Source organism: Antennarius striatus, chromosome 6, assembly GCF_040054535.1.
Source record: "Antennarius striatus isolate MH-2024 chromosome 6, ASM4005453v1, whole genome shotgun sequence".
NCBI lineage: Eukaryota > Metazoa > Chordata > Actinopteri > Lophiiformes > Antennariidae > Antennarius > Antennarius striatus.
Genome location: NC_090781.1, coordinates 16199929 through 16216519, shown reverse-complemented (window position 1 = coordinate 16216519; position 16591 = coordinate 16199929). Strand labels below are relative to the sequence as shown.

General features: G+C 38.9%; 1 protein-coding gene across 1 annotated transcript in view; it reads left to right on the top strand.

The window, feature by feature from the left end:
• Nucleotides 1–16591, top strand: part of LOC137596185 (neurobeachin-like) — a 196958-nt gene that overhangs the window by 120603 nt on the left and 59764 nt on the right. Inside the window, 2 exon segments of the mRNA XM_068316497.1 lie at nt 5654–5778; nt 14267–14413. Of these exon segments, the coding sequence (XP_068172598.1) occupies nt 5654–5778; nt 14267–14413 (272 nt within the window).

The window sequence follows — 16591 nt, the reverse complement described above, 5'->3', positions numbered from 1 at the left end:
GTTTCGACATAACCCGCTGTAACAGAAATGTAAAAGTGGCTGAAGGAAACAGACCTCCCTTTGTTCCCATGCTGGCTGCCTTTTCCACATCAGTGACAACTGGCGGAGGAGCCTCCACTGGTCTCCACAGCAGACCTTAACCTTACCTGACTAGTCTATTGATTGTCAACATTTCTTCTGTATAATTACTTTTTTGGAACAGAGGAGAGAGGAGAAAATGGCGGCATATATTGATCTCTGCCAAGGCAGTGAAACAGCCGTTTCCCTTGACTAACAGTGAGTTTCATCTCTCCCTCTTGATAAATGGTAACAATCTCCTCATGGGTAATAACTTTGTGATGGAATGAACCTTTTTGCTCACAACGTGCCTGGAGTATTTGGTCACATCTGAAAGGGTTATCAATTCTAATAAAGGCCTACTTGGGCAAGCAGAGAGCACCTTTAGTGGATCTTATAGCCTCAGAGGGTTCAAGGTCTGATGACCCCTCTGAGGTGGAAAAAGCAAGGCCAAGGTCTCTGGGTGAACCTGACAGTGTAAGCCAAATCCAGTCTGACAGTATAATATGATTTAAAGATATTAGTCTTATCTTCTTATGTTCTGTGTAGATTTATTTGGTCAATTTAATGTTTGCTTTTAAAGATGGGAGCTGCAATGTTTTGACAAAACATGTCACATTACACCATTATAAATGACTGCTGCAAAGATGCCCCAGCCTATAAACCCTATTCCCCGACTTGAGGTGAACAAAGGCTTTTGATACAGACCTCAGACAAACCACATCATCATTTTTTAAAAATGTTTTTCCTGTGACATTGAAATGGAACTCCACTATCTATTGAAGACCAAAAAAACAAAACAAAACACTGGTCCTTTAAAGCAGCTTGCAAAATTTTTTTTCTTCTTCTTGCTGTTCTTCATTTAATTGAATCTGATTTAAAGTATAATATTCTTTGTTTTTACATGATATCCTCCCTGCTTACATTTGTTCTTGACCTACTTCAGCCTCCATTCCCTGAGGGTGCTGTTAACCTTGTACATTTTGCTAATTATCTCTGCAAAAAGTCCATTCATGCAATCATCAATTTCATCGGGGGTTCAAGCCAAGCTGGGCATCGTCTCGGTGTGCCCCATTTGGATGAATGATGGAGAGCCACAGAGCTGGCCATCCAGTAGAGTTCATCTACAGTACAGTACTGTGCCTCATCCCTTGTGTCTGTCTTCATTCCACCAAATGACCTGGAGTTAATCTTGTTGCTGCTGCATTGTTTTCCCTCTGTCTTCATCCCCTGTCCTTCGTATGTATCCATTATTTCTCCATCTGTTTAAGTTGAATCCAGTAACCAAAAGCCTTTGGATCATACCTTCGATGACTTCTACAGTGTTGATTGTAGTGATGCTAACTTTAAAGCCATGTGATGATATGCAGCCCTCTGGTAATTTAGTCATGATGTCGACCATACAGCTAATTACACTTGGCATTGGATAAATACACGATCAAAACTTGATACGCTTTTATAGAGGAAGTTATTGTGATTTTTTTTTCATATTTTATAGGTTACTTTGAAAGCAGTGCTCTTACAAATGTTCATCACCATATGGTTACCAGTCATAATCTTTTCAACATAGTATCTGCTGTTATTTTTATAAGAATGCAACAGCACTGTGGCAAAGCTCACCCAAAAGAATGCACCAGTTGACAGCATTTCAGCATTCACCCAATTTGCGTCTGCTGGAGTCCGGATGGTTTTCATGATGCATGGAATCCACATCGCTACAGATCTGCATATGCTGTTGCCATTTTCATGAGTTCAAAGGATTTGTTCGATTGAGTATCATTGTTTGGTAGAATGAGAGGTTGTTTCTGGCATTTCGTAAATGAAAATAAAGCTAGAAGTCCTATATATTTGTCTTTGGGTGACAGCAACTTCAGTTGTGAATAAACTGCATATGCCACTTAAAATAAAATATTTTTTAAAATATCCAGACTTGCAAACTCATTAGAAATAACTGAAAATGGAAGAAAAGACCACTTGTCCTAAGAGTTGCACTGACGTGATCTGTGTTCAGTGTACCATTGTGTACGTGATAGAAACCAGTCACTGTGCCTCTGAATAGAATTGTCACTGATTAGAAGCATTTATTATAATTAACTCATTCTCAATTCACCAATGGAAGCCTTTAAAAGGAGTATAATGGTGTTTTATTGAATCAGCATGTCCCTGTGCTTTCTCTCGGCTGCCTCACACAAATCTCCGCAGAGCATAAACAATAAAAAGAAAATCTTAAACTATGAGTTCCTCATCTGTCTGCAAAACAGCTGTGTACATGTTTCAGTGCGTCAATCTAGTTTAACTGACTTGAAAATCACGAAGGTAATTATTTATTCTGACAAGACATTGTCTTTAATTCAGAGACTTTAGCTCTGTCCCATGGTATTTTTACTTGTCAATACATGAGGCTACTGCTTGAATTTGAGTGATTACAGAATAGTAGCTGTAACAGTCCATATGTTTTGTAATATCCTCTTATTTATGTGGCTTAAGTTGTACTTATTTGGTACATAATCTATCACCTTTGGCTTGGTAATGACAAGGGTTTGTCTCATCTTACCCTTTTGTTTGAGTACCATTCTCTGAGTAATCAGGCAAAATATGAGAAAATAAAAAGTATCCCTGCTGCAATAGCAGTACTAAGAATATCTCACACGCAAAACCCAATTGAGCTCTTGTCAACTGTCAAAAATATCTCTCTTTTCTAGAATGATGTTATAGTTTCCTATAAAACTGTTATCAGTCCTTTTATTTTTATTTTCCTCCACATCTTATTTTGAATTATCCCTGTCAGCTTTTCCTCTTCCTTTACAAACAAAACGCAGTCCCTGCTGACGCAGGTGTTAGATCTGGCAATTCAGAACCTCAGCAATGGCTCCTTGAGGAGAGCTGTGCTCTAAATACCTATTTGAGAGAGAGGAGAATAGACGATAGTCCTCTTGCACATTTATCCCATTGCACTTAACAAGTCTGAAAGCATCCATAAATAATGGTGCTCCTGTTTCCTGTAGGTTATCAGTGCTTGAAAATTAGCTTTTAAAATGCGGTTTGAAATCCATTTGGGGGATTGATGGGTGACGGGACTAATAAATTTAGCTAGTTTCTCAGAGGCCGGCTCACAGCCATTCTTTATGGTTGTCATGAAGCCAGACACATTTGATGTGGAAAATAAGGAGGTCTCGAGGCAACTCCGCTTAATAAATAATGCTATTGGATGGACGATTTGTTGTTGTTACACTGACAATGCAGACAACTAGCTTGCTATTAATGATTCAGAAACAGGGGTTGTTTTATGTGGAAAATGTAGCAATCTAATCTGATCATTAGCTTCTACAATTTCACTGTTAAAGAACACAAATGTACTTTCGGGGTACAAAATTACTGCATGGTTTTGAGTCCCAAATGCCCAATTTCAAAAAAAATATTTCAATGATCATGAGACATGGCTGTGCAGTATGGTGGCCTGCTGCCACCCCCAAAATTCCCTGTGTGAAAGCTCAGTAGCTCCCAGCCGTAGAGCTTCATCAGGAGTCAATCCTCCTGAGCACTTTTTGGACCACCCTTAAGAGGAGGTTCCTTCAATACAGCGCTTTGGCACAGTCCAAATCCGGTCTAGCTCTAACCACATAGTCTAGAGTATCAGGTCCTACAGCAGAATACCACATCTAAACTCAAACCATCTGCAAAGGACTGAACAAAGGGAAGATGCATCAAGATGTTGGCATCCAAACATTTGTCAATCATTATAACTTCAGCTTTTGCTTTATTGTGCTTTTGATTGCCGTCAAAGATAAATGAAGATATTCTGGCATAAAATAAAAATTGGACTCAAGTGAGCGACCAAATAAAATGCACCATAGTCAGTTAATACTTTAATAGGGTAATCTTCAGAGTGGTGGATTTATTCCCCGCTGGCATCTGCTGTCTCTGACATAATCTGTAGCAGTAATCTCTCAGCTGCCTACAGTGGATTTACATTTTTCACACTGTGTAATCTTGCATTTACAATATCATTTACGTGGATTTCTTCTTTCAGCCCACTGACATCTCTCTTTTTCTCGGGTAAGCCTTGAGAGAGATTGACAAGGGACAAGCTCAAGGCGTTGAGTCGTACTTTGCATACAGAGGCTCGTGATACTCTGTGCATACAATCAGCGCACATTTAAACACAGACACACACACACATATATATATATATATATATATATACATACACACATACACTCAAATTTGATTGATACTTAGCTGAAACTGAGCTCTTGTTGCTGTCAGAGCCCAGTTAAGTCTTCTGAGCCTCTTGATTTCAGACATTTGCAGATATTATATTCTTGGAGCGAGCAGGCTGTATTTTGTAATGTGATCCCCTGTAACACTTTAATCTGTTTAGACTGCTTCAATAATGTGGCACGGAAGAGAGCAGAAACCATACAATGCAATATACGGCTGACAGCCAAGGTTCTTCTCTTTCCTATATGCAAAATCTGTAGTTGGATTTGGAAACAGAATTAGATGGAACTTGGTTTGGGTAGTTGTACCTACAAGAAATTTTTCTGATAATAATATTGTAAAGAGATAAATAAATTGTGTTGCATGTACTTTTTTTTGTAATTAATAACAATAAAGCTATCTAAATAAGTTAAACTGTGAACACGTAGTGGTTTTATCTCTGACCCACTCATTCTGCAGCTGTTTAATGTCATATTTCACAGACCATTGAATTAACCTCATGCTAGTCTGAAGTAAACAAATCTTACCATCCCATTTTCTGAACACCAATTACTTGAAGCATTTCTATTATATTCTAATATATTTCTTTTCCCTGTTACGGTTGAATTAATATTCTTTTGCAACATTCTCCTAAAGGACGCATGAAGACTTTGAAATAGCTCCAGCTAGTGCACAGTTGGAATAAGCAGCACTTAGTAACCTAATGCTAGTGCCGGTGCTTAATGGTTTGCATTAGCTGCAAGCAATAAAATTATCCCAGGTCCCCACTAATGTTGGAATAATCATTTACAAAGATGGTTACCACATGCTGGAACTGTTTTCTTCTCTTTTTCCCCCTTTTTTTACGACCCTAATTCACTGTTATTAATAATGAATAAAAATGCAATTTTCTGTCGGGTTGCTCCAGGGCTCTGGGAATCATTTCAATGAATATTTCAGCACATTATTTTAATCATGGCACCGCATATGCAAGGAGGGGGCTTGTTTTATAAGCTCATGCCTCAACCGCCCCAAGACTCCGATCATTAAACCCCACGCTGTCTGCGTTGAGGTTCCTACCTTTGATTTACAAGACTTGTTAAAAAACATTGTAAAAAAAGGAGCCAAGCTGTGCCATTTATACTTGTAATTTGATGCTGTATTTGTTAATGGGAGTGGCTGTGATTTATGTGTGCAGTGGCTGTGCTGCTCCCTGCTGTTCTGATGCTATAAGCTTTAGCAAAGCTAACGGTACTGGGCCTTTGAAGAGCATGCCACTCATCAGCCTAATAAATCTGTTGTCTGTGGCCTGATTTTACTCAAGTTTTTCTCCCGTGATAAGAAAAGGTTCCTGTAATCAAATAATCTAACCTACTTAATTTTTTCTGCCTTGTAGACAACTGCACAACTTCTGGCGTCTTGACTACTGGGAGGATGACCTGCGGCGGAGGCGGAGATTTGTCAGAAACCCGTGTGGCTCCACCCACTTAGATGTCACATGCAAGTCCTTGCGCGAATATGGTGAGTTTTAGCATTTTTTAAAACACATTAGAATTGTGGAGCTGGAAATTCAATGACTCTATTACCCCATATTAAAAGTAGCTCCTCATTAAATATCAATTCTGATGGTTAATATATATAGCAAAAGCATATAAAAGCCACTGAAGGTAACCCAGGCTTGTCCATATAGTTTAACAAGGAGACGTGTATGTCGTTTTTATGGTCAGCATATTTATGAGTCTAATGAATTGAACATTTCACATCCATTTTATTGCACATTTTTATTTCCACCAGAACACAAATCCACAAATTGGCTCCCTTCCTTTGTTGTTTCTTGTCTTTGTGTGAAACTTTTCTTATTGACCCAGGTAGTCTTGTAATGTTGCCAGCCACCTTGTGTCAATATTGAAAAATGTCATGCATCACTGCCTTTTAAAGGAAAGCGCCTCAATGCTATTAAGCACATTTGCCTCTTCTCTTCTTCCAGCAATTGAATAGCACATAGTATGTATTGGACGAATGAGGGTGGATATATTGATTCTGAAAATTACTCAGGAGTCTTTTTTTTAACTTTACACAGGCATCAGAGTCACAATGTTCACTGACCTCTGGCTGTCTCAGTGTTGAGCAATTGAAGCCGACTGTTGGCCGGGCTTAGGATGTCATCTGGCTGCTTTCAACTAGCTCTGCCATGGCTGCTGTATGAAGATCAGGGTAGCTCTGTGAATAAACACATGCCAGCTGCTGCCTGAGCTGCAGGTGGTCCATATGAGACACACATGCAATAATAGCTGTGTTTGCTTTAGAGTTTGTAGTGGTTCCATTAATTTTAGGCATAAGCTAATTTTGCAAGCTTTTGATTATGTGTTTATACTGCTCCGGGGTGGAGTCAAGGGAAAAAAATGTTGCAGCTGTGGCACTTAAATCTGCTTCAAAATGTTAATGGTTTTAAAGACATTCAGTATCACATGCAAAGAAATTCCACTACATTGTCAATATCTACATGTTATCAAATTGTCAATTTAAATAATTCTCCACACATAATCCATTTATGTTTTGCTTCATATCCTATCTATTGATCAGGTTCTGATTTCTATTTGTGCCTTTTTCATCTTTGCAATGATTTGTTTTACACACTGTTCTCATTATTCTTTTGCTCTGCATTTTTTATGATTGACTTGAGACTTCAAATGTAATTATCAAATAAATTCAATTAATAAAACATATAATATGACATAAGCATAACATGATAATCCATATTATGGAGAGATGATTGTCCCTATTTCTGGGAGTAGAAAACTACAGATTTTCAGAGTCGCTTTCCAAGCCTAGAGAGATCTGTTAGTATTTTACAGCCAATGAGATAGATTTTCTTTGCAACATTAATTTCAGATGGTTTAACTTCCTATTATCCATTCTAATTACCCATTGCTCCATCATTTAACTTTTAACACGGACCGTTATCTTCTTGACCTTCTGTTCAGTTAAGTTGACATATCTATGTGTGTGTCATATTCTTCATTGACATTTATGTGACCGGTGTCCTAAAGACGATGCCAAAACGCATATGATGTTTTCATTTATTAGAGTCAAACATGCGTTAGAGCTATCTGTCTTGTTTCTGTTGTTTGACATGAAGCCCTGGCTGACTGAATAGCTGTTGAGGTGCTGCTGGCGTGGGGTGGCTTTAATGAGTCAAGTAATGTATAAACTTGTCAAGGGAAAGGATCACCTGCAGTCTGATACCTTCTTTCTCTCCTTGAGATGTGAGCTGTACTTTAAGATTTTTTTACGGAGACTTTGATGCAGCTACAAGGCATAGGTCTGGTATTGTTGAGTTAAAATATGATGGATCTTTTGTTGCCATTTAGAGCGTCCAGATGTCAGCTGTGACAGTTGTAAGGCTTTGCTTTAAATGTAATATGACACTTCATCTTTTTTGTCATGAATATTCTGTTTTAATTAGCAATGTACTGAGGGTAGGACCTTTCTATGACAGAATCCTGGTGCAAAGGTTCAGAAGTTGGGGAAAAAATTTGTCATACTTTCTGTCATAGATCTGACAAGGACGCCATAGAACAGTTGAGTGGACTGCCAACTGAATCGGCACCAGAGTTGAAAAGCAAAAATGTTTCCTTTACTTGGCCTTTGATACTAATTAATAAAGTTTTATATCCCTTGTAGTTTTTGGGAGATAGTAGGTTTTAAAACTTTAATACACAATTTTTTGGCTTGATAAAGAGATGCTCAGTTAGAGTTAAAAGAGGTCAAACTTACACCATTGTATGCATGGGAAACGTCAGTTTCAGTTCAGGGAACTAAACATGAACAAGAGTTGATTTTGTGCATCATTTCTGATAGTATCTTTCATGCAGAGGTCATGCAAAAGGACCAAAACTACTATCTTTCCTTACAACATTTTTCACACTGAACTCCGTGAGGGCAGAGCAACACCGCTCTGCTGTGTGACTTTGAACAGTGCTGCAGCATTCTGTGAGCAAAGGACGCTTAAAATTTAACACAGCAGTATCTGGGTCTAGCGTGACATCTAAAATACGTGTCAAGCAGTGCTTTGTAAAGAATTAATTTATGTGACAACAGGACAATTTACCTTCCTTGTTACATGACTGTTGATCTTATCCTATATTTGGATAATAAGGACCTTCCATACATCATACCATCTCCCAGCTTTGAAGAATTATTCAGTTAATCTTTTTCCTCTTGGAGTTAGCCCCTAACTGCTACTGGCTGCTGTCTGCTCCTTCTGATTTGGGCTGCCAGAACCTCACATCCCCTTCGAACCCTTCCACGTCACATTTAAGCAGATGCCCGTTTTGGCACTCTTATAGAGACAGAACAAACAGACACCCCCTTGCACATTCATTGCAATCACACGGAACGGCGGGGGTGGAATAAAGGCCCAGAAGTTGTACCATGACCATGTTTTGTCAGTGGGATTTAAGAGTCACAATCTTCTTTGTTCTCTCCTACTGAAAAACATTTCTGGGAATATAAAAGCATAGATTTTGAAGGGAGTGTACCCTACAAAGTATTATGAAAGCCATATTATATCATGAATTATTATTACATTTGTATGAAATTATATTATCCTTTGACAAAAAATAGGTGATGCTGATAAATTGGCAAAACCTTTACACCAATTTAACCTTTGTAATTACTTAAATTTAATGTGTAACTTTGTGTTTCAGAGTGTGTACTGTCAAGAAAGTGTGTCCTAGGCGATTAAACCTTTCTTTAACTCATTGTCCATTAGTAGCAGTGGCAGCTTTGCCAGCAGATTCCATCTCTGCCCTCTGCCTCCAATAACCTTCCCTGTTACAGCTAGCCGCTGACCAGTATCAGTAGTATATTGTTAGGTGATTGGAATTAGGCAAGCATGAAATGGAAGTCACGTTAATATTGATCCAAGTGTTTAACGGGGTGTTTTACCTCCGGGTGTCCTTGCTGTCTCATTTCAGGTGAGTAGCTTCTCTGCGAGTTGATTGCCACAGGAGGAAATCTTTATAGCTCTTAACTGCTGCAGGGGCACCAGCCGTGTGATGTGATATTAACCTTCTCCAGATCAAAGATATGACAAATGACATTTGGGAATTTACTACATGCAAATCCAGACATCTGAATGCAACCTTTAAGTGAGTGCATGATTCATTAAGAAACAGTTATGCGCAGTGCCTAACGTTCATGTCCAGATGTGGGGATTATTAGAGTCAGCTGTTAGTGTTTTGAATAAGAGAATATGAGGTTGTTTGTAAGCTCTAGCAGCACAGTAGACACGCACTTTGCACATTCCATGATATTGAATAAAGATCATCCCGAGAGGAAGTGTCTGCACCATATAAACTCCTCTGCATCAAAGTTACAATGTTTACTTTCACAGTCTCGAAACACATGCTCTGAAAAATGAACGGTTTGCATCACAGGAAGTATGACACTGTCATTTTTTCCTCATTTCATCTCTCAGTGCAGAGTAAATAAGAGTGAAAGGAAGGGCAGAGTTGCATCGTCCTGGTGGTAACACAATCCCACGGACTGGACTTTTTCTGTCCATGTGGAATGTGTAGACCATGGAGAGGCTGTGAAGGAAGGCAGGAAACAGAGAGTCTGGGGAACATAAGAGATATTCTAAAAACATTCTGTAGAACTCATGTGCTATACATAGCTTATACATGGATTTTGGTATGACTGCTCAAAACAAATCTATGTCATGAGACAGTGTAGTAACTGAGGCTTATACTAATGCATATTATCTGCAAAGCTCTGACAGAATGAGATGCAAAACAGAATATTTCCTGTGAAATCTCCAGATTTAGGCTCACTCTCCAAGTCTGTGTTTGGACAGAGATTCAGTTAGTTGTTTGTCTTTGGCTTAGTCCAGACTGTTGCCTGTCATGACAATTAACAATCACTGACTCCAACAAGAGCCCAGCAATTGCCTGTTTGCAGTGTCCGTTTCAAATCTTACTTTGCGGGTCAAAGCACTTCATAAAACATTTTCACGAGACTAGATGCTATTTTTTGCTCTTAAAACTTCTATTTACATCAGCTGAACCTTAAACATGGTGTCTCCACTGGCACTGACGGGTGTATACTATATACTGCAAGAGACGTAGAAAATCTTGCGTTCACTAGGTCTATGTGGAAGGAAATGTTAGAGCCACACAATTCTCCAGTGCTGCAGTATGTAGAACATGAACCCCTTCACAACACTATCAGTCTTACAACTTTTCAAGTGTTTTCTCTATCATACAATAAAACCAGGGCGGCACGGTGGCGCAGTGGTTAGCGCTGCTGCCTCACAACACAGCGGACCCGGGTTCGAGTCCCGCTCTGTGCGGAGTTCGCATGCTCTCCCCGTGTCTGCGTGGGTTCTCTCCGGGTTCTCCCACCTCCAAAAGCATGCGCTTCAGGTTAATTGGCTGGTCCCAAAATTGACCATAGGAGTGAGTGTGTGTGTGAGTGGTTGTTTGTTTCTATGTGGCTCCATGGTACACTGGCGTCGTGCCCGGAGTGTCCCCCGCCTCACGCCCTGAGACTGCCAGGATGGGCACTGGCTACCCCGCGACCTGCGTTAGCGGATTAAGCGGGTTGGAAAATGACTGACTGACAATAAAACCACGAACACTGAAATACAGTATTTCCAAAGTGAGAGAATTATAAGTTTATTGTATATAGCCTTGAGCTTGTTCACAAAAGATCACACTTACTTGATTTCATTTCTCTGAAGAGAATTTGTCTTATCACTTGGTAATATGTTGTGTTTTGGTATTTTATGCAAGACTTATTGTTAAAGACACAAGGAAATTTAATACTCTGGAATGCTACCTTTCTCCTCTAAAATTCAGACTTTGAACTGATATTGACTAGAGATTCAAAGATTCCTCTTTGTTTTCTGTGATAGCACTAAATCCAGTTTAAACAGGAGTCACATCCCTAAAATGCACTTCAGTGAGTGCAAATAGCACACTCTGGATCAGTTTCAACTTAGTGATTGAACAAGAGGACCTGTGAGCCTGATGATTGAAGGCTTCTCCATGTACAGATCCTGATGGGGTTGAGAGTGTACATGAAATGTCCACTCTCTTCAGAGATGTGGCTTTTGATAGACTGTTCACTTGTCTGTCCTTTTGAGAAGGATCATTATAATTAAAAATAAAAGAAAAGGGCATTTTCTAATATGATTTTATGAAATGCATTTTGCTTGAAATTCACATTCCCTCATATATAAACCATGACCATTTGAAATTGTTTTGCCTGGTAGTTGGGGTTTTTTTTTATTTTATTTTATTCCATTTATGATAGCATGAGTAGCATAATAGCATTCTCTACAAGGGTGATAAAGCTGTTACAATCCTGCAGCTGTCTTCTTTTATTCTTTGTTTTGGTATTTCTTATAAGTTATATCATAAATTCAAAGGATCATTCCCTTTCCTTTGCCATTTAGTGGTCAAGGTTGAACACAGAAATATTTCTAATGAGTCTTCCTTGACACCATCATACAGTAGATCCTTTAATAGTGACAAATGGTGAACCTTTATACAGCTTCACTTTTAATATAAGGATGTCTACCAGTCATCCGGCTATCACTCATAAGCGGATCTCTTTTCAAGTCAGCACATTTTGCAGTACATTTTGTCTTTCGAGTCATAGCTCTACATTTCTCTTTATTTATAACCATATTACTTTTCTTTGAGAGCAAAATTGCATTGTGGGTTGGACCGATCCTCTATCATGCACACACGGACACATACACACACAAAAACACAAACACACACACACACACACACACACACACACACACACACACACACACACACACACACACACACACACACACACACACACACACACACACACACACAATTTGATGTTGGTAATTTGTGTGTGGAAAGCAACATGGTTTATTTGGTCTGCTCAAGCATGTACAGATTTGCCAATCAGATCATCGGCCTGTCTGTCGAGCTTTCCCTTCTTTATTCCAAGCACTATGATGGTTTACAGAATTACAGTTTTAAATTTCACTCATTCGACTTTGATCTCTGACCGCTGGCTGGCTTTTCCTTTAACATTACACGGAATTCATTTCCGAAACACACTGACTTCTTCCCTCACACTGATGAAAGCACTCCAGATATGAGACAGAGCAGGAAGCAGGCTTTTTTCTCAGTAGCAGTGTTGACAACAGTCAAATGTGAACTCTTCAAGACAAGGTACATGTTCCTCAGGGGAGGGAGAGGCGAATTAAGAGCTGTGCTGAAAGGAAACATGTCCAAGGGGTGTCAGCCACCTCCCATTTCTTGATATGTATTTTTCCTTTCTCATACACAACTTTTTCCTCCTGATTTCCTGCATTGGTCTCAAGAAAAAAAGTGTTCTGAGCAGCTGTGTGGCAGGCACATGTTGGACATTTAAGCTGATTTAAGCTGATAAATGTGTTTTGAAACCTCTTTGTTTTGCAGGATGTATGTATGTACATCTTGTTCAATGATGCACTCCACTATAGCTATATGATGAAATTCTGGTGTAAGCAGCCCCCTAATTGCGCTGTCTGTTCAATCTCCCTCTTGTCAAGTCTCCAAAAGCTGAAAATGATATCTCTAATCGACTATGAGCTTGAGACATATTCCCCGACTCAGCTGTTGATCTTTAAAGATACAGATAGTGTTTCATTGTTGACCTTGTCTAAAAATAAAAGCTGAAACACCTGATTTTTTTTATTTTATTTTTTTTTAAATTTTATATACTGGTTTGATCCCCGAAGGGAAATTAAGAACGCACACTCTAGCTACTGATTCAAATGCATGCATACATATATATTTGTGAGTACAGGCCCCTGTATCACACACACACAAGGGGGCCTGTAGGCATGCAAGGGAGGTAGAGTGGCAGGCAGCTCCTTGTTGGTGCGCCTCAAATGAGCAATTTGTAAAGGGGACGAGCTTGCTCAAGGGTGCCTCGGCAGTGTTCCGGAGCTGAGCTGACACCTCCCACTGTCAGCTCACCTCTGGGTATTTTTTTGGGGGGGTGGGAGCTGGAATCAAACCGCCGATCTTAAATCATGGGACAACCCACTCTACCGCCCGCTTTACCACTGAGCCACTGCCACCCCTGATGTTCAATCATGAAATATATTCAGTGAATGAATGTGTACTCTGACATTCCTTCTTATGCAGTATGCAAGTACATTAGCAAGCATCTTAGATCAAGTTCATCATGCATATGTTAAAATTGCACGCAGAAATTTATCATAGTTAATTTCTTTCACTACCCGTGATGCATGTTTCTATCTTAGAAAAACTGACTATTGTGTGAACTTGTGGAAACTAAATTAGAATAAAGTCAACCCTGCCTATCAGGAATGAGGTTACGATGTCTGGTTTGGTCAGTTGTTTTGAGGTTTCTGAAATGTGTAAACTATGTTACGGCTGGTGGTTTGCGCAAGAGATCAGTTTTATTTTATATGTTTCAACTGTAATTTGAATACATCTCTGCTTTCTAAAGCTTACAATTAGTGTTTATGGTTTGTGTCTGTGAAATGGGTTATGGGAACATAAATGTGATGGTCAGTGGTTTCTTTTCAGTTATGTGGTTTGATTTTATTTCCTCTTATGATGCTAATGCATTTTCTTGTATTTAATTTATCATATGATGTTTATATTGGCCATGTACAATGCTGAAATATACTATCATTTAAAATTCACTTTCCTCAGATTGGTGGGAAGTCTAGTCCCACTGAACAATGGGGATTATACCGTCTAGTCCAGTGAGGTCAACTACTAACAGACGGGATAGTGCAGTGTTGTTGAACACAGTTTTATCAATGGAAACTACAGCAGTATGTTGCAGAACATGAAAAGTAGAAAGAGTTTTTCAAGCAATATCACAGCCTTGTATTTTTGTCCATTTAGGAATAGTGACAAATGCCAATCTAAGCTTTTGTGGTTAGAGTTAAATATTTAGTGTTTTCCTTTCCCTGTATTTCTGCCAACAGGCACAGAAGAAGACATAGTGGTCAAGTCAAAGAAGGTCCTCCGCAGCCAAATGATGGTCAGTCAAACCCCTGAGACAGAGCTGATGCTGGAAGGAGATGAAGATGCTGTCAGCCTGCTGCAGGAGAAGGAGATGGACAGTGTGGGTGGTAAGTCAGATCAGCAGCACCTCCATTATCCCAAAGTCAACAGTGATAGTGGTGAAGCATCAGCACTTGTCTTAAATCTGTCTTCTTACTGATAGCTAGCATTTTGATGGTGTATGTTAAAATAAAAGTGCATCAAATGAAGGAAATGAATGGTCAGTGTTGGGTCTCTTGTTGCTCTACATGATATTTGTTTATAAAATTAGCATTTAAAGTCTCTGTGGGGTTTTTTTTTCCAGGTTGTTCTATGGGCTCAAATGTTAAACATTTATCTTTGTGTTCTAATCTAGACAGCTTTGTTTAGCTTTGACAGGTACAGTATATATCGCCCTGCTCTGATAAGTGTCCTGCTCTGTTTTGTTTGGGATCCCTTCAGCACGGATCCTTCCTCGAGTGTTTATGTCCAGAGGCAAGTCTTGTAAAGTTAAACTAACACCGGAACAATGATCCGTCCAGACATGTCACAACTAATATTTAGTTCCTAAAACAGTTGCTGATAGTTGATGTGAACCATTGCCTGCTAATGCTTAACTTCACAGTGGCCTCATTTTACCTGCATTCTTATTTAATGGTATACCCACACAGGTTGGCTGACAACCTTCAAAATGTGGTCATGGAGACTGACATCATATTTATCTAAAATCTTAAATAATAAAACAGTGTTATTCTACAATAGAAATTCTGTTGAGCTATTGTGTTTACTATGCTTACTTAAGGCCATAGTAAAGTCCTTCTGTGATCATCAAAATTAAGTTAAAACATCTGATAACACATCTCTTCTTCCAAAACCTTTGATTATTCTGATTATACTCTATTAAAGCTCCAGTATGCAGGATTTAGAGGCATCTAGTGGTAAGGTTACAGATTGCTGGATACCCCTTGTATCCTGCACAAGAACACAGAGGCTGCAAATACCTTCAGTAACATGAAAGTGTCAGTGTTTATTTTGTCCATTCAGAATTACTGTAGAAATGTGAAGGTGCAATATGAGTCTGTGGAGGAGGACCACTTCCCTCAGTACCGATTGAAAACCCATTCTAAGGTAGTGACCAAAAAAATTTCAGGTAATGGTGCAGCAAAATGCATATTTATGAATATCATTTTCTATTTCCATTCCTGAATCTTACACACTGGACCTTCAACAGTATAGTGTCATGTGTAAAAAGAAACACGTACATAATAAAACATTAACAAGTCAACAAATTATTTGAGACCTAGAATGAAAGTCACAAGTGTTTGTTTACCGTATTGGAAATCAAACCAGTATTTTTATTGTAGGTGAATTTTGAAAACAATGCATGTTTGTCTCAAAATTTAATGGGTTCAGTTCCGAGAAAAGCATCGGTCTTCTGCCACATTTTGTGAAAATCTGTCCTGCAGTTGTGTAATTCTGCTCACAAAAAGCCCGTGGAAAAAGGGTGAAATTTTTACATGGTGACACCAATGTAACACACACATTGAATGTGCCTATTCCAAGTGGTCCACTTGGCCTGTGTTGTAGTCCATATAATTTTCTTTTAAGGATAAATGGGTGTGGGCTCTTAGGGGTTAATTTAACACCCCCCCCCCTCTCTCCCTCTAATGCACGTTATATAAAAATGTAAATTCTAAAATTGAAATACAAAGCCAATTCATGGTTGGATTGATGTGAGCACATGCATGCATGGGGAGCATATAATAAGTTTCTGAACTAAACAATTAAATAATTAATTTACTATAAACCTACATAATATAAACCCAACTGATAAGTGACTAAAAAGATTTACAAGGCCATATTTAAAAGCCATACTTCAATGCAAAACAAAGAAGAAGAAAAAGTAAGTAAAACCAGACATAAGCTACTGCCAGACAAGGGTTACCTTTAGTTGTTGGTCACTTTCTGGATATCTTATGATCATGCAAGATAGTCAGAGGTGTAAAGAAATCCTGCAATACAAACATATAACTCTTTATTTGCGAGTGGGATTAAGATTCACCAGATGTAATAAAGCCACTGATGACTTAGGCAAATGCTCTCAGAATAATACGGTGAGTATTGTGATTTGCTCCCAGGGCAACAGTTGCCAACAAAATTTTCACAGATTCAAATGGTAAGTTATCTTGAGTTGACTTTAGAGTGTAGGTCAAGAATGGTGCACTACATGCTTAACCAGGTTTTTAATAATACGTTATAGTTATTAT